This window comes from Schistocerca americana, chromosome 5 (genome assembly GCF_021461395.2).
Source record: "Schistocerca americana isolate TAMUIC-IGC-003095 chromosome 5, iqSchAmer2.1, whole genome shotgun sequence".
NCBI lineage: Eukaryota > Metazoa > Arthropoda > Insecta > Orthoptera > Acrididae > Schistocerca > Schistocerca americana.
Genome location: NC_060123.1, coordinates 52,348,189 through 52,368,214, shown reverse-complemented (window position 1 = coordinate 52,368,214; position 20,026 = coordinate 52,348,189). Strand labels below are relative to the sequence as shown.

Below are 20,026 nucleotides of genomic sequence, written 5' to 3'. Positions count from 1 at the left end.
AAATGTTTTGTGATATGTTATTTACTAACTTTTAAATGAAAACTTGTTTAACAATTTTTGACGTATTCTACATCCATGAGGAACATTTCACCTGGGATGATCCTCTTAAGCAGTCATCCTCAGTTATTTTTTATCAGAAGTAGAAAAATTCATCAGTTACTTTTGGTATCTCATTTCATAATTTAATCCCTTCTGCATCACATGATTTAATTTGACTGCATTCAATTACCCTTAGTTTCAATTTTGTTCATTTTCACCTTGTAATCACTTTTAAAGAGACTATCCATTCTGTCCAAATTATCTTCCAGCTTCTTTGCAGTATCTCACAAGATTACTATGTTGCTGACATACCATACAATTTTTATTTCTTCTTCCTGAACTTAAACTCCCTATCCAAATTTCTCCTTGGTTTCCCATACTGCTTGCTCACTATATAGTTTGAATAAATTTGTGGATAGGCTACAAACCCTGCCTCACTTCCTACTTTGCTACTGCTTTGACTGTTGAGATTGCCGTGTGATTTCTGTACAAGTTGTAGGTAACCTTCCACTTAAGGTATTTTGTCCTTGTTGCCCTCAGAATTTTGAAAAGTGTATCCCTGACAACATTTTCAAAAGTTTTCTCTAAATCTACAAATGCTATAAATGTAGATTTATCTTTCTTCAACCTATCTTCTAAGGCAAGTGATAGTATTGCCTTGAATGTTCCTACATTTCTCTAAAACCCAAACTGATCTCCTAAGTCATTCTGTCCTCTATTAATAAGTATATTTACTGATACAAGAAACTATTTACTGCTCTTGTGAAGCTGATGCATATCCCAGTAGCAGTGTAGATACTGGTTGGCCAAGGAGATTGCAACAGAGGAATGAAATGATCTGCGCCCCATCACACAAGAAGTTTAGCACAGTATCCTGTGACAGGGGGTAATGGAGAAGAGCTCCTTCTCCTTTCCTATTTAAGTGCAGTCTCCTAACAGAAGATTGGTGATGTTCTATCTATATTTTCAGGTGATGTATTCAATTTGACAACACCTGGGGTGGCAAAACCCCTTCTGGAGATTCTGCAACTGTGAATAGGTACATGTTTTCGTTCTATCTGTCCTTGGTCATGATTTATACTTAACTGTACTTCTAGATTTGAAAAATGTACACAAAATACATTGATTTCTTCCATCTGGTGGTATATATGCTTTCATGATATTTGCCAGCATGATAAAATATACCATCATTGTATACATGATCTACCAGTGAGATATTTACCAGTATGTGTGATTATATATCCAAATTTCAAAATTCCAAATGCTTTCAGTCAGTTCACAGATGAGGTTTTAACTGTCAAAGATTGAATTACATACAACAGTACCCATAACACATAGCATGGATGGTAAAGATCATGACTGCTTTTCCTAGAAAAGATCCCTGGGCATGTACAGGCTGCTCAAATAGTATGAGATAAACATGATATATCCTTCCTGTTGGGAATGTTGTACGTTTGTGAAATAAGAATCATGGAGATCCCATGTTCAGCTATGGTAGAGCCTCAAATACCTTAGCAAGCCTTCTTTAACTGATGGTTGTTGTCTACAAGTGAGTGTCCTGCATCAACAACCCTACATCCCATCAGCTATGTACCCTGAGGTTGAGAGGTGAGTAGTACCCCCTGTTACTTCTAGAATCCTGTTCTCTGCTCTCATTTTTACCCAGTCCTCTGCCAGAAGTCTCAAACTAGAACAATTTACTTCAAATGTAGACAAATGGTACAAAGTTTCAGAAAACTTTACATTGGACTCCTTGATCACCAACTACCAATTCCATATCAGAGTCTTGTACCTCTAATAATTAGATACTACACAAGTTTACTAAAGTCAGTCAATCAGAACAGTAAAAATTTATGAATGGGGTGACTATTCATATTGCTCGAGTTTAATAAAACTCATTATAAGACACGTACAAACCAAAGCAGTTGACAATTATAATTTACGTCTATTTGCTTTGGGGTCTAGTTATTAAAACATATATTTTTTTAAATTATGCATATTCTTTTATTAATCAAGTCCAAGATTATATTATGAAAACCCACAGCGAATGTAAGATAAAGAAAAGAAGGAAAAAAACAGGTCTTATGGAGAGTACAGCAACTCTTACCTCACACTAGCAACAATAAATGCACTTCTCTTCCAATAGTTTAACAGTACACATAAAGTACAAGAATGCTTAATTACAATACACACCATTTGTAAAATGTAAGGAACAGGAAGCAGTTAGTCACAAAGAGGTTCTGAAGGAACTTTAATAAGTTAGCAGCAGGTGCATCACAAATTATTTTTGCATCAAGATTACACGTTAATGCTACAATAAAAGCTGAAATAGGACAATAAAATGCTATGGAATATAGCATTAGTATATACTGCAACACTATCAGCAAATATTAGTGAGATATAAATTACTGTAGCTGAACCAATGCTTAAAGCAAAACTGTGGCAGCCAACAGGGCAGCAAGTACCACCAAAATACATTTGAAGCACTGCAACAAAATGGAAATAAATTCACAGAAGTTACCTTCTCTGGTAATGTCCATGTTTTTTCCTGCAAACAAATTTATCATAAGTGTTAAAATACACAAGAGTAGGAAAATTCCCCCTTGTTCAAAACAAACAAATAATAGAGCATTAGTGCCAACAACACAAACAGAGAAAAGAAAATTACTGCTTTAGTTCATAAATAGCAGTTGTACTTGACAAACCTGTGAAGGTATGCAATAATTGACAATTTAGTTAATGTACGAACTACATTCATTCATTTGCTCCTGCTGTTCTGTAGAGCCAAGAATGAATGAGGACCTTCCTGGATGTGGAGCAAGTCAAACTGTAGATTACAAGAAGGAAGCAGCTGTCAAAACTAGGTAACTTATGCCATTTAATTTACATTTTTCATATTTGGGGTGTCATAAAGCAGCTTACTGAAGAATAAATTTCTTCAAAACAGTACTATTTAATGTAAACTGCAACAATATGCTTCCTCCAAATCATGATTATTAATGTTTTGGTACCTTGAAGACATTTGAAAGATACATTGAACTATAAGAGAAGAAACAGCTGTGGCTTATACTGTTAAGTTCTGAAATAACCTAGAAAAATAAATAAATAAATAAAAGCAGTGCAAAAAGTACACTGTTTGTAATACTTTTCTGTCAGAACATCTTCACTTGAATGATAATGTCATCTCAGCATAACAGAAAAATGACAGTGTAAATAGCAAAATAGCATAACATATTGATTATATAGAACTGATTGATTACTGATGTTGTACATTCTTGGCAAGGGGACTCATACAACAGTCTTTAAGGGGCAGGGGGAGGGGGTATGGGGTATTTTTAATACTTTGGAAGATGAATGGCAACTTGTAAGTAGCCATAAACAAAGGTCCAGTTCTGAACCTGTTAGAAACCTGCATAATACCAAATTTTAAATCATTTTCTTGAAAGTAGAACACCTGAAAGCTGGGAAAATGGGGGATGGGGGAGCTGCAGCCCCCTCCCCCTTGCAACTGGGTATGGGTGCCCTTGATTCTTGATATGATTTTTCTCATAGTCTGTAGTCAATTGATTAATTACTAGCAAATATGCATAATGTAAGCTGCAACAAAAGTTATGGAGAGCTGGGGAAGAGATGAAAAATTGTTGAACTTCTGCTGAACTGTTATTAGCAAAATAATGGTAGTGTAGTACAAAAACTCTGACTTGACACAATGTTATTTGTAAATATATTTCTGTTAGCACAGTGAAAATTAAAAACATTCTACTTAGGACAATGGCTATGTGATGTATATAAAAGATGCAGGAATCACACAGTAGTTACAGATAAGAATTCTCACAAGTAATACCAAACACCACAGCTTTCATGATAAATACAAATGTAGTATAAAATAACACACAGAGTGTAATAAAGAAATTTTAAGGTAACCTTTATGATCCCATTTCGGTTTGCAAACAAATAACTGACATACACTATCTTTGTTATGAATATTGTGAAAATAACAATCTGAAGCTCTATTAAGTTTACAAAACACTTTTTTTCATAACACACCAAAATTCCATTCATTACGTAATTATCAAAAACATAAGAGATATTTGTCAATGACCAAATGATACAATGAGGTGAAATTCATTGTATGAAATAGTATTATACATCCAGTTAATATATTCATAATCTCTGAACTAAAATGCCACAGATCTGACTTTTATATATTTATACAGTGTCAATTGTCTCTATTTTTAAAACAGACATTCCAAACTCAAATACATGAAGCAAATGTACATTTTCATAAAAAAATTTACACCAAAAGCCAAACCAAGTTTCCTCCATGCATGCCCATCCATAACAGCCTGTATCCAAATTATTTAAATATTTAGGATTTCTTGAGAGTTTAAATATAAAGATATACATACGTAGACTGAAATTAAAACATTTCCTGCAGTGATATGTGATACCTGTAGATGTAATTTCACCAATATATTTTTATGCTTTAGATGCAGAATGTATTTTTGGCAAACAGACTGCCTCCAGTTGGTGGCTGAAAATATTTTATAATTAAGCATCAAGTCAGTCAGATTCTGTGGCCTTTTAATTGGACTGGTATAATGAATAATGCACTTTTGTAACAACAGGAAAATAGAAGACGTGCAGTGTAGTTGTGTGTGTAGTGTACTTTACCTTGGTAATAGTACCATCAGCATTGCTATTGGGCTAGGAACATGCAAACAGTTAGTGCAATGTATATCTAACATCATATCAACAGCATACATTTTAAATTGTGCCTTGTGAACAATGCCTACAAATTAACTATCAAATACAAATTAAACAGCACTAAAATGATAATATCAAACTTAAATCTCTAGAAAACTGTTCATTTTCTGATCAGACCTCAAGCTAATCAGTTGAAAACTGTATTTGTAAATGAATGCAAAGGAAAAGTGGGTCAGGACTCTACACTGCCTGACATAGAAATTACGTACACATAAAGTGACCAGAGAAACATGTAACTTGTATCACATATGATTGGCAGTGACAAAAATTAATGGAAGTTTCATATCAACAGTGTTACACTATTAAGACAAAATCACTATTCTGTGAAATTAAACTCCACCATAAGTATATATGCAAAATTTGAGATAATTAGCATGTTTCTGTTATCTTTGTTGATAATGTGCCAGATGTACTGGAGCAAGAATATGGTTTTGGCTTGCATAAATTTAATTAATTTATTTTCCTGATGCAACAGGAACTGTTCAATACAGATGCACGCAAAATCATTGTTGTTTCTCGGTTGGTCCCTACACCATCTTGACAGTGAATTTTCCAGTTCAACACATCAAACAAATTAATTAAGTGAATTCTTGCACAATTTCAAAGAAGCTATTAGCCAACAGCAGCAGGAACTGGGTGTACAATGTTTGCCCCCATGCCCACAAGTGGCAGTTCCTATGTCTCAACCACAAGACATATACTCAACCAGTGAACTCCCCAACAGTTAGTTTTTCACAAGCCATCCAGTCACTGTCAAATGACTCTTAAAAGGTTGCATTGAGTGGAGATGGCTCTTCTGTGTTCACTTACTTTCAATGCCCATGTTTCCAATGGTCCTTGTTAAGTAGTGTTCTATATACTCAGCCACCTTAGCTACATGAGTGTTATGGTAGTTCTGTGGCAACAGATCTTCCAAAATGTTACTTGGGTTATTTGGCGAAGATAGCTCTAGGCAGTAGTAACTATTAAAATTAACTTCATCAACTTTCTTGGATAATGGCACTAGAGCACTGGCGAGCATAAAAAATGATAAAAATATTATCTGGACATATGTATGTGATACCAGTTTAATCCATTTCACAAAAAAAGGGGAGAAATAAAACATAAGCAACCATACAGAAGTCTCTTAACTCCCAGCCAGCTACAAAGTCCTCTTTAAATCCCTACTGAATAAGTTACTAAAATAACCACTTGGAGAATACCAGGCAAGGTTTTGGAAAACTGGACTGTGCGTAGAGCAAATGTTAAATTTTCAAAACAAAATAAATACTAATTATACTCATGGACTCCAAAAGGGCATAAGATCCCATAAATGGACAGTCACTGTTTATACTACAGGAATTTCCAGTTAAAAATTAGTAAGTAAATAAAATACGACATAGATGTGCCTCCCCCTCCTCCCAAACAACTGATCACACAAAATGTGACAGATGAAACATGGAAAGTTACATTTTTGTGCATTACTCAAGATTAAATGAGGAGGATAGCTTATCTCCACTATTGTTCAATTTAGTTGTGGAGAATGTGATTAAAATGAATCCAAGTACTTAAATACTGAAAGCTACAAAATTGGTAATATAATTCCATCTTCTGGCATACCGGGTAATGATGGAAACAATATGTTACAATTGCAGTCATTCTAAAATGAAAATGTAACAGCAAACAGATGAGCAAGCATTACTCACGTACAATGTAAAAGAACTAAGGTTGCCCCCCACCCCCACCCCGCAAATGCTGTCTGTAGAACTAAAGCTCCATGTTCCACTTTATAAAATAGGAAACCTAAGAAGCTACCATGCTGAAGAACTCTGTTAGAAAACCATTTTCTGCAGAATTGCAAAATACCTAAGAAATTCTGAAAAGGGAAAGGACCGCATAATATGCACAGCTGAGGAGAGACAGCAGTGAGAGCACTTGGCACACATGATGCAAACAAAGTTGTTGCACACAGCTATGGTAAGTGGAAGGCTTAACCTGGAGTGAGAAAACCAAATAAAGGAGTAAGGATATTTTAAAAACTAGGGAGGAAGAGAGATAGAACATCGATGTATAAAGCGAAGCAAGATGTGTAACTAATACATTAACCATTTCTATAGAAAAAAAAATTAATTCTCCAGAACAGACAAAAAAGGCAAAGAAACCTAACTTGAGTGGTAAATTTTTTAACATTTCTTAGTGGTTTTGTGATTTTGCGGATAGTGGTTTTATAATGGTTTTCTTCATTTTGCTAATTTCTTCAGTTCCCTATCTTATAAAGTTATTTAATTGGACAGATAAAATATCTGTTCACCAAGTGGTGGCAGAACACACACACATGCAAGACAGCTTTCAGAGTCAGTGGCTCCTTCTTCAGGCAGAAGATTGAAGGGGAAGGAAGAGGGGTGAAGGTAAAGGACTGGAGAGGTCAACGTAAAGGGATAGATTTCAGGAAAGTCATCGAGAACTGTTGGTCATGGGAGACTTACTGTATGGGATTAGAAGGAAAGACAGACTGTTAGGGACTGCATCAGACAAGATTTTAAAACCTGAGAGCTTGCCAATTACAACTGTCTTTTATGTGTGTGTTTTGTCGCTGCTTGGCGAGTAGATTTTTTTCTATCCAATTAAATAATTTTTCAATAATTGTTTTTGTTGCTCTGTTTTATAAAGTGTGAAACAGAACTTTTGTCCCACATACAACACAGGATGGAAGACAACCTAGGTTATTTTATGCTGTATGTGAGTAACATTCAGTCATAGTTGTTTTATGTTGTACGTGAGCAATGTTTGGTCATCAGTTTGCTGTTACATTTTCATTTTAGAATGATTACTTGTCTCTAACTGTAACACACAGTTTCCACTGTTGCATACAGTGTATGTTGGAAGACTCAATTATATCATTCTGAAACTGGTCATAAACAATAAAATATTACTGGCTCAATGACCACTGCAGTTTTCTTCATTTAATAAAAATGGACATGTGTAGTTGTAGTTGCCATATGAAAAGAACTCTACAACAAGCACCTTCACTGCATACCATTTGATGACAAACATTGAAGTCCTCCAGCCTTTAATCACAAGATCTGACAAAATATCCTCTATGGACAAATTTAAATATTTACGTAAGATCATCGGTCTCGAAGGACTAAATAGGAAACCTACCTAAGAATTACGTGCTAAACTACCAAGTACATGCAAACTCACTTGGAACAGATATAAAAAAAATATCTGCCAAAATAGCAAAATAACGAAATTATAACATGATTGAAAAAAATCTAAGTATTTTATACATGGTTATAATTATCAGCAGCTGTGGTATATATTTCAGAATATTTCTTTATATACCTTTGTTATAGTTTTCAACAGATTGACATGGAAATATATACACAGTTACTGTAAATTGTCAATCGGTGTTTACAATAATTACATACAATATGTATATTTCTGGACATATCATGGCATTTTGCTTCTATAAAGAAGATATTGACATTTGCTAAACCAATACTAAGTACGTTTCTGTGATATACTTCTTATACATTATATAAATGTACAGCCGTAATTTTGTAGTCTTCTGAAGACGACAAATTAATTTGTCGATGCTGGTAAAGCAAAATAAATATATATTTGCAAGTGATGATTGAATTTTATTCTGGAAAACATACTTTATGCATCTGGAAAGATGATAATGGGAGAAAACCTAAAAATCAGAACCATCAGAAAGGAAGAAAAAAATTCTGATGAGAATCCTGGGACAAAAAAGGAATTGCAAACCAACTTGGCAGGCTACAGATGGGCAGAGGAACTGGAAAACAGAACAAACACAGCAAGCACATGAAAAATGAACTAAACTGAAATCAATCCTGTCACCCATTTATTATCCACTCTTCCTGTTTCCACAGTTTAATCCATTGATTTAGACCATGCCCTGCAGAATATATTGGTGTGGTACACAGGATATATATGACAAATCTGGGAGATATAAATGCTTTTAATACTAATGTTCAAAGAACAGCAATTGTCAGTTTTGGGAAAAGTCACTTCCTTCCCTCTGCACATTCTGGCACCATATAAGAAACAATTCACCTTCACATGTTGACACTATTTCCTTAGTTTTGTGTGCAACACAACTGTTGTCCCTATTTACCTGGCCTACTCAATCGTTAAGATGTATTTTGAACAGAATGTGTACCAACAGTCACTTACAAATTGGATCATCAATGCTATTCCATGTATCAATTGTGTTCTCAAGCACCATCAGTTTGCCAGAATACCTAGAACACCTCTTGCATCCAACACCACGAAAAACTGTAAACAAAGCCTTCCCAAAATACTTTGACTCAACTTAAATGTCTTGTTTAGTTTTCAGTCACACTGTAGTATATTTCAGCTGTGCAGGATGAATGCACAGAGTCTCTCATCCACCAAAGCATTCGTTGTCTCATTTGACCATGACAGAATTGCACTTGCTCTATTGCCTATAGTTGGAGATAGATGATCCAAGCTGTTGATGGGCTGAGGTTGGTGGAGGCTGCTCCAAAATTTTGAAATTGCTAAAATTTCTGAATTACATTGTGTAAAACTATTCAGACAACAAACAAGAGTATATCAAATATAGATAAGCCTTTTGTAATTAAATTTTTGTTGTTCAGATTTAATGAAAATGTAATGTTTTGTTACTTTTCTATACATTCGTCCACCATTTGGGTGAAATTTTGTTGACAAAACAATTTTTATGCCATTTCCAGATAAATTTTGTGGACAGAATTGAAATCAGTTGTGCAGAAACTGCTGAGTACTACACAGCTAAAACTTGGCAGAGAAGACAGCATCAGTAGACACATTAATGGTCCAACATTCCTGCAGGAAAGTGACCAGCATAATACCTTTGCAGTCCTTGATCAAGACATATATTTACAGCATTCGGCACAAAGAGCAAAAGTTGCCTGTGGAGTCAGTGGTTGGAGAAATGGCATTTTCATGCTCTAGGCAGTCTGAGACCAATCAAATATTGCAGAATGAATGGGACTACTTATAAATTCTGCTGCTGACTTTAAAAGCAAATGTGTATTCACCCTAAAGGTTGAACCACTGTAAGAACAGTATGAGAAGATCCATGGCAATCATTAGTACCATTCAGCACTGTCAAATGATAGATCACTTACTTCCCATGCCATTTTAACAGGTGACTTAAAATTACATGCTCTCTGGTAAATATCTCAGTGTGAAGCATATTTTCTGTCAAGATGTGTGTTTCTATTAGGCTTTCCAAAAATTGTTTTAAGTAGCTCTTGGACATTCAAAATAAAAACTGATACAAGATGTACGTATGTATGATAAATAGTGTAGAAATTAGATACTGAGATAAAACAAAAAATAGAATAAGTAAGTGGAAGACAGTTTAGATACAAATTCAGGTTTTTAAGTATGAGACAAATTCCTGCCCCTCTTTTATTATTTACTGTTTATTTTTCAATCTTCATATTATTTATTTGCTTAATTAAATGCAAAGTTAACTGTCTTACAGGGCACAGTTCACATATTTTTCAGTTCCTGCAGTTTATGTAGTGTGCAGCAAGAAACAGTTCTTCAGAATGGGAAATCTAACATTAATAAAAGCATTTTAAACAAAGATTATGAAAACAGACATATACAAGTACACAAATTAATAGCAGTTAGAACTGTTTACTGAAATTCTGAATATTATCTAATGTGCAAAAACTTTTGTAAATGTTTTAAAAAAGATACTGACTAGCATAAAATGAATATTAGAAAATGCATAGCCAAATGCCAGGAGTATTTCCTAGTTATTACTGTTGAATATTGTTAATGTATGAACTTGAAGAGAAATTATTTCAAATAGATCTGCAATTAAAAATGTGATTTTCTGAGATAAAAAGTGTACTCCTTTTATCAGTGAAGAAACATTCTTGATACATAAGACATAGGAATGTAGATAATGTTCTATGAACAGCATAGTGAACACATTATTGTAGCAAAGATAGACACAAAGCTCACGCCTACCACAGTAGAACAAGTTTATATGCCAACTACCTCCACAAATGAAGAGATTGAAGAAATGTATGTTGTGATAAAATAAATTATTCGGATGGTTTCAGATAGTTAAGGGAGGTGAAAATTTAATAGTCATGGGGGACTGGAATTTGATAGTAGGAAAAGGAAGAGAAGGACCAGTAGTAGGTGAATGTGAACTGGGATAAGGAATGAAAGAGGAAGCTGCATGGTAGAATTTTGAACAGAGCATAACCTAACCATAGCCAACACTTGGTTTAAGAATCATGAAATAAAGTTGTAAATGTGGAAGAGGCCTGGAGACACTGGAAGGTTTCAGATAGATTATATAATGGTAAGACATAGATTTAGGAACCAGGTTTTAAATTGCAAGACATTTTGACAGGCAATGTGGTCTCTAACCACAATCTGTTGAATATGAACTGTAGTTTGAAACTGAAGAAACTGGAAAAAGATAGGAATTTAACGAGATGGGACGTGGATGAACTGAAAGAACTAGAAGTTGTAGAGAGTTTCAGAGAGAGCATTAGGGAACGATTGACAAGAACAGGTGAAAGAAATACAGTAGGAGAAGAATAAGTAGCTTTGAGAGATGAAACAGTGAAGGCAGCAGAGGATCAAGTAGGTAAAAAGGCAAGGACTAGAAGAAATCCTTGGGTAACAGAAGAGATATTGAATTTAATTGATGAAAAGAGAAAATATAAAAATGCACTAAATGAAGCTGGTGAAAAGAATTACGAACATCTCAAAAATGAGACTGACAGGAAGTACAAAATGGCTAAGCATGCATGGCTCGAGGACAAATGCAAGGATGTAGAGGCATATATCACTAGGGGTAAGATAGATACTATACAAGGGTGATGTACAAAAGAAAACAAAAGAAAAATTTGGAGTAGGAATTAAAATCCATGGAGAATAACAGACAGCAAAGGATCTGGAAGAGCAGTTGAATGAAATGGACAGTGTCCTGAAAGGAGGATGTGAGATGAACATCAACAAGAGTAAAATGAGGATAATGGAATGTAGTCTTATTAAATCAAGTGGTGGCGGGGGAATTGGATTAGGAAATGAGACACTTAAAATAGTAGAGGAGTTTTGCTATTTGAGGAGCGAAATAACTGATGATGGTCGAAGCAGAGAGGATATAAAATGTAGACTGGCTATGGCAAGGAAAGCGCTTCTGAAGAAGGGAAATTTGTTAATATTGAGTACAGATTTAAGTGTCAGGAAGTTCTTTCTCAAAGCATTTGTATGGAGTGTAGCCATGTATGAAAGTGAGACTGGACAATAAATAGTTTAGACAAGAAGAGAATAGAAGCGTTCGAAATGTATTGCTACAGAAGAATGGTGAAGATTAGATGGGTAGATCATGTAACTAATGAGGAGGTACTGAATAGAACTGGGGAGAAGAGAAATTTGTGGCACAACTTCACTAGAAGAAGGGATCGGTTGGTAGGACACATTATGAGGCATCAAGGGATCACCAATTTAGTACTGGAGGAGAGTGTGGAGTGTAAAAATCATAGAGGGAGGCCAAGAGATGAATACACTAAGTCGATTCAGATGGATGTAGGTTGCAGTAGTTACTCAGAGATGAAGAAGCTTGCTCAGGATAGAGTAGCATTGGGAGCTGCATCAAACCAGTCTCTGGACTGAAGACCACAACAACAACACATAAGCCATATCAATGATGAAGTGACAAAAATCTGACCATCCTTCCAACATTGAATCAGACTGTTGTTAAAACTGGCAAGAGTTTTTCATTGGCCAATCATCAAGTTACGCGCAAGAATTTTACTATGTTCACAGATGACACAAGCACTGTACCTGAACTTTTGTTAACAAGGCATTAACAATACCTTATATAAAGTCTTCCAATGACTTACTGTTAGTTCCCTTTCATCCAACCAAAGAAAAGATAATTTTTATGCATATTCTCTCAAACCATGAAAACTCACAGGAATATATAGTGCCATTTAATAACTACAAGTTAAACAGATGTGATAGCATCAAGTTCCTGTGGCTTCATATAGACTGGACACTAAACTGGGAAAATCCTACGTACTTGAAAAGTCAATGTGCATATTAGGAGGAATACAGAGCACAAACTGACAGTCAAGTCTTTCATTTCATGGTGGTGTGGACACATTTGAGTTTAAGTTTTAATTTGATGTTTTTATGTACAATGATTGTTAGATTGTTATTGGGGCACTCAGTGTTCCTGACATTCGGTGCTAATGTGTATCAGTATATAGTTGCAGGAAAGCTTAGTTTGTCTCTAACTTGGATACAATACTTACGTGGCACCAACGAGACAAATTGCCAGTTCAATTTTAGAAAAAATTGGACATTGGAATGAAATATTTGTGATCACTGAATTAAAAAAAGAAAGAAACACACTGAGTTTAAACATCTATCCCTTAAAGAAGTGAAGATATGACTGGTCATCAATTACTTCACAAAAATGATTGCTGAGGGTGCCAACAGTAAGCTGTGTGAAGTAATTCTGTTTCTTTATACAAAGGACTGTACAGCAGCCGCATAACAGCAAGTGCAGTCCTCAACAACAACAACAGTGAACAGCAGTTACAAACCTCATAACAACAACAACACGAACAGAGAACGAAAAAAGGAAGATTAAAGTTGTACATCCTGGCAATTATGAGGTCATTACAATTGTAGCACAAGCTTGGAATGGTACACGAAATTGGTCATGTTCTCCCCAAAGGAATTTGCCTAGCATTTGTCTTAACCAATTCATGGAGTCCAATAGAAACCTAAATTTCAATGGTCAGATGTGAGTCCAGAGCACTAACCATTAGGCAAACTTATACTCTATGGAAATGAGTCTGATTATGTTCAAAGTGGAAAACAGGACAGAGGGACATGAAAATAAGATTAAAACAACTGTCATCAACTCATAAACAACAAAGTGTTCTATTGCTGAGCCAAAAAGTGGCTGCATCAGATCTAATAAATATACTTCAAACCGATAAAAACATTGATTATTGTATTTCATAAATTTTAGCATTTCATTTGTCAGGAGAAAAGAACGCATGGAAACAGAAAAAAACAAAAAAGAATAATGTTTAGATTGAAAAAGTCACTACAAATCTCAAATGGGTAGAGCGTTGATATGCCTGAAGTAACTGGAGTAAAAGTAAAGTTATTGATGATAATGATGATAATACTAATGTAAGAAAGACAAAAGAATTGTGAGGCATGAATATGGACAAATGAGTACAAGATGATAATGTAACAAACTAACAACAAAACAAATGCTTAAATCGGAACACTGTAAGTGTAACTAGCATAATTATAGAAATAAAACTCCTGGCAAACAGAACATATTCCAGAAGATTTGGAATAGTATTAAATAACCCCTAGAACAATAAATGGGATGTAACTGATATGCGTATTATCACTATGAGTCACAAACAAAATATTATCACAGCATCTACGTAACAGAGCACTACAACTCAAGCTCATATTCAGAAAATATCAAGCTATATTTAATATTTAGGCTAGGCACACCTTTTACAGAGAAAATTTTGAGCCTATTGCTGATTTTAACATAACAAATGCTCTGTGGAAATAACCTGGTTGTACATCCATTAACTTCAAACCCTTCAAGAGCATACTTGAGAAAGTAATGCAACCATCACACAAGCTGGAATCTGTCCTATAAACTTAACCAGCCAGTTACTTTAAGCAGAGGTAGATTAATATTAAAGATACATTGCCTTCCATTTGCAAATTATGTTATAGCCCAGAAACAGGTTGAACTCTTAAAAGAAATTACAGAAAAGTTGGTTTCCAGATTTCATTTGGAAAGGTTGCCTATATTAACTGCAACAAACAAGTAATGGAACATCTCAAACTCAAGCAAATCCAGGAAAACGGAAATAAAAAGAAAGCTAACTGCTGTGGCCACACACTTCGAACATTGTAGCGCCTACTGCATCAGTATCCCACTTTACATCCAACAATCACGGGATGCCTGCATCACAGGGTGTATATCCACCAGGAAAACCTACGTCACCTGTGTTGTCAAAAGAAAGACTTACTGGAGGCCACAATACAACACACTGCCAGGTCTCCACTAATGGCCACCAGGGACCGCAACCCATTTGCAGAGCCTGCAGAACAGCTTCACCAGAGGTCGCAGCTAGCCTAGGAGCAACTTTGCTACGCCAGGTACGTGTTCACAAATAGTTACAGCAGATACATCCACCAACGGGCTTTATAAGGTGGTGCACTGCTGGCAAATGGCAGTTCGACACCCCACTTGGAAGGGTACACAACTGCTGCCCCGGCAGCCAGGGCCAGATGCCTCTTCAAGCTGGCCGATCTCTTGGTATACTCGATGAACCTCTGGACGTTGTAGAACTATTTGTGTTTGCTCCCCGTGAAGCGCTGGGTCTTTATTATTATTATTATTATTATTATTATTTATTTTGTATTTGTGTCGATCCACGGTTGGGGTCAAGTCAGTTATTCTTTTGGATACTGTATTATTGTTTCATTTTGGTTAGTCCAATAAGTAGTTTTCAGACTTGTGTTTTCCACATTGCTATTCTGTTAGCGCAGTCAGGTGAAAAAAATCTGTAAAAGGATGCAATCTCACCCAAAATAGCGCAGCTACTTCACTAAGTAAGTCACGTGAACAAAATCTGTAAAAGGGTACCATCTCACCCAAAAATATCTACAGCAAGAAGAGCATATACAAACACACACAAAAGAAACATTCAGTTTCTGTCATCTCAACAGGATGTTTCTATGTACAGACTTCAATTCATGATTCAAAAAGATGAACCAATACATACAGCTTGAAAGAGAGAACTTTGAGAAGAGTTTTAGGTTGGTTTTTAATAACGTAAAATTTATCAATAGTTACTGAAAAGATTCATAATGATAAACAACATTATGAAAAGGATATATTGGTACTCACTGCAAAGATGATACACTGAGTTACAGAGAGGCACAACAAAAAGACTATTGCACATTGAGTTAGTGGTCATCTGTGGGTGAGATGTGCTTGCTTTTGTGAATGTTTTCCTTTCTGAAGAAGGCTTTGGCACAAAGCTCAGTGTGTAAAAGTCCTTTCATTGTGTCTGTCTGCAGCTCAACATGTCACCTTTACGGTGAGTAGCAATCTATCATTTTTGAAATATTGTTGATATTCTGATTTGATTGTATCATAATCATAAACTTATCTTGATATATGAAAAGGAAAGCTGCTACCCACCATTTAGTGGAGATGCTGAGGCACAGATAGGCACAACAAAAAGACTGTCACATTTAAAGCTATCGGTCAGGAAGGACTTTGTCAACAATAGACCACACACACACACACACACACACACACACACACACACACACACACACACACACACACATTTCACACACACGACTGCAGTCTCAGGCAACTGAAACCACACTGCGAGCAGCAGCACCAGTGCCTGATGGGAGTGGAATCTGTGTGGGGTTAAGGAGGATGCTGGGGTGCGGAGGGGGAGGGATAGTAGGGTAGGTGTGCAGTGCTGGGCTGCAGGTTAGATGGCGGGTAGAGGAGAGGTAAGGGGGAGGGGGAGGGGTTTGAGGAAAAGGAGAGAAGTAAAAAGACTGGGAGCAATGGTAGAATGAGGGGCTGTGTAGTGCTGGAATGGGAGCAGGGAGGGGCTGGATGGGTGAGGACAATAACTAATGAAGCTTGAGGCCAGGAGAGTTACAGGAATGTAGGATGGGTTGCAAGGGAAGCTCCCAGCTGTGCAATTCAGAAAAGCTGGTGTTGGTGGGAAGGATCCATATGGTACAGGCTATGAAGCAGTCATTGAAATATAGGATGTCATGTTTGGCTGCATGCTCAGCAACAGACTCGTCCACTTGTTTCTTGGCCACAGTTTTTCAGTAGTCATTCATGTGGATAGACAGCTTGTTGGTTGTCATGCCCACATAGAATGCAGCACGGTGGTTGCAGCGTAGCTTGTAGATCACATGACTGGTTTCACAGGTAGCCCTGCCTTTGATGGGATAGGTGATGTTTGTGAACAGACTGGAGGAGGCGGTGGTGGGAGGATGTATGGGATAGGATTTGCATCTAGGTCTATTAAAAGGGTATGAGACATGAGGAAAGGGGTTGTGGGAGTAGGTGTTGTGTGTGGATGGACGAGTATATTGTGTAGGTTCAGTGGACAGCAGAATACCACTATGAGAGGGGGGGTAAGGATAGAGGACAGGACATTTCTCATTTGAGGGCACGACAAGAGGTAGTCAGAACCCTGGCGGAGAATGTAATTCAGTTGCTCTAGTACTGGGTGGTATTGAGTTATGAGAGGAATGCTCCTCTGTGACTGGACGATGGGACTTTGGGAGGTGGTGGGAGATTGGAAAGATAAGGCACAGGAGATTTGTTTTTGTACAAGGTTGGGAGGATACTAAAGGTCTGTGAGGCTTCAGTGAGACCCTCGGTATATTTCAAGAAGGGAACAAAGGCCCCACCACCGTTATTTTGAACTGCAAAGATTACCTGGCAGAAGGACTCTGCCAGCTGTCAGGCACTTAACCTACAAACCTTGTCACCGTGATTCCGTTCCCGAAACCCAGCAGGATCTCCAGTCACTCCTCAAATCCCAGAACCTCTCCCCAGAGTCCATCTCTCTGCTCAGCCCTACCACTTCCCACACTCCTACCTTCTACATGCTTTCTCAAGTCCATAAACCCAACAACCCAGGATGTCCCATTGTGACTGGTTACCGTGACACCACTGAGAAAATCTCTGCTCGGGTAGAGTAACACCTTCAACCTATTACCCGGAATCTACCATCCTATATGAAAGATACCAACCATTTCCTCCACTGACTCTCCACATTTCCTGTCCCTTTTCCACAAGGAGCCCTGCTCGTCCCTTTACACTAACATCTCTACTGCCCATGACCTTACTGCTATGGAAGGCTACCTTTCGCAATGCCTGACAGATACCAAACCAACAACCTCCTTCCTAGTCGCCATGACCAACTATATCCTCACCCACAATTACTTCTCCTTGAAGGCATTACCTACAAACAAAGCCGGGGTACGGCTATTGGTCCCGCATGGCACCATCTTATGCCAATCTGTTCATGGGTCATCTAAAGAAATCCTTCCTAAATATCCAGAATCCTAAACCCCTCACCTGGTTCAGGTAAACTGATTACATCTTTGCGATCTGGATTGAGGGTGAGGACACTCCATCCCCATTCCTCCAGAACCTCAAAAACTTCTCCCCCATTTGCTTCACCTGGTCCTACTCAAACCAACAAGCCATCTTTCTAGATGTTGATCTCCACCTCAAATACGGCTACATCAGTATCCGTCCATACCAAACTTAATAAACACCAGCAATATCTCCACTTTGGCAGCTGCCACCCATCCATGACAAGAAGTCCTGTCCATACAGTCTAGTCATCCATGGTCGCTGCACCTGCAGTCCCTCTCAAAATATGCCAAGGGTCTCACTGAAGACTTCGCAGGTTGTTATTATCCTCCCAACCATGTACAAAAATAACCCTTCTGTGCCTTTTCTTTCCAGTCTCCCATCACCTCCCAAAGTCCCACTGTTAGGTCACAGAGGGGCATTCCCCTCATAACTCAGTACCACCCAGGACTGGAGGAACTGAATTACATTCTCTTCTCGAGTTTCGACTACCTCTTCTCATGACCTGAAATGACAAATGTCCGGCCCACTGTCCTCCCCACACCTCTCACAGTGGTACTCCGCTGTCCACCAAACCTACACAATATACTCATCCATCCATACACAACACCTGCTCCCACAACCCCTTACCTCATGGCTTGAACTCCTGTCCCATATATCCTCCCACAACCACCTACTCCAGTCTGGTCACAAACATCACCTATCCCATCAAAGGCAGGGCTACCTGCTGCATACCATGTGGGAATGACAACCAACAAGCTGTCTGTCCAGTGAATGGCCATCAACAAACTGTAGCCAAGAAACAAGTGGACCACCCTGTTGCTGAGCACGTGGTCAAGCACGACATCCTTCATTGTAACGACTGCTTCATAGCCTGTACCATATCAGGGTGTATATGTGGACAAGGAAAAAAAATTTCCGGATTTCTCCCAGATTTCCTGGTTAAAAATACACTTTCTCCCGGTTGGAAACATAGTTTTTCCCTCTTAATTGGCAGTATATTTACTCTCGGAACTGTATAACTTATCAATCCTTTGAATGGTTATGGTTTTATGCATGGGCATAGAATTTCCGGTGCTTTAGAAAACAAAACTCAGGGGAAAAAACAGCTTTTGGAAAGATGTTTGATGTGCAGTAACATGTACGCTGTATATTTTCGTATTACGAAAGTATAAATTCGAATTCCACCAAACACTGCATGTTACTTTCCGACGCACTGAAATCTAGATTGCGATGCGTATTTGTAAGACAGTCATAGCTCATGTCACGTGATCTCACCAGCCAATGACAGCGGGTGTTCAGAGCTTCGGACACATGGTGTAGTCAGCCAATAGCAACATCACTGTTAACTAGCGCAAACACATGAACGCGAAAAATTAATGGTTTAAATTAATATATATAATGTTGCTACAAGAAAAATAAAGTTTTCACATATAATATTGGCCTCTAAGGCCAATACGCTGCAAGACAAGCTGAGGTTTCACATATAATGTTGGTCTTTTATGTACATATTACATTTTAAGACATATCACACAAATGTCCCAGTAAATTTTTTAATAATGACATAAAAGTGTGATCTTCTGGGCTATAAATTCTTCTACATGGCTCGTCATCAAAGAGCTGATTTTTAAATGAGTCCCAGATGCCCAGTGAAGTAGGCATTGACCTGATATTAAGCTTTTCAATGTGGTTTTGGGATGTAAATTTCCTTGGGTACCAGTACTTTATTATCTCATGTCTGGTTCTTTGTTATGGCATAATGCCATACGTGCTAGAAGATGAAAACGTATACTTAAAATGCACCGAACAGTTGAAACTAGCTAATAGTTTGAAATTAAACCCTTTTGTTTCAAATATATTGACTGTCTCAGCAGAAAAGATTAATAAAAGAAAATTTCTTCAGCAAACCAATAAAAATAACTTCATTGTTCTGCATGGCAATTAATGCTTGATTGTCAGAAAGGTGGAAATAAAATAAAATCTGAAACTAATATCGTATTTTAGGCTTCTGTAATT

At 37.2% G+C, this 20,026-nt stretch overlaps 1 protein-coding gene across 2 annotated transcripts in view; it reads right to left on the bottom strand.

Moving 5' to 3' along the window:
• LOC124615885 (voltage-dependent calcium channel subunit alpha-2/delta-3) overlaps window positions 1–20,026 on the bottom strand; it is an 824,663-nt gene that overhangs the window by 180,815 nt on the left and 623,822 nt on the right. For both annotated transcript variants that reach the window (XM_047144053.1, XM_047144054.1), the window contains one exon: window positions 2,561–2,587. In XM_047144053.1, the coding sequence (XP_047000009.1) occupies window positions 2,561–2,587 (27 nt within the window). The remainder of the gene's footprint in view (window positions 1–2,560; window positions 2,588–20,026) is intronic.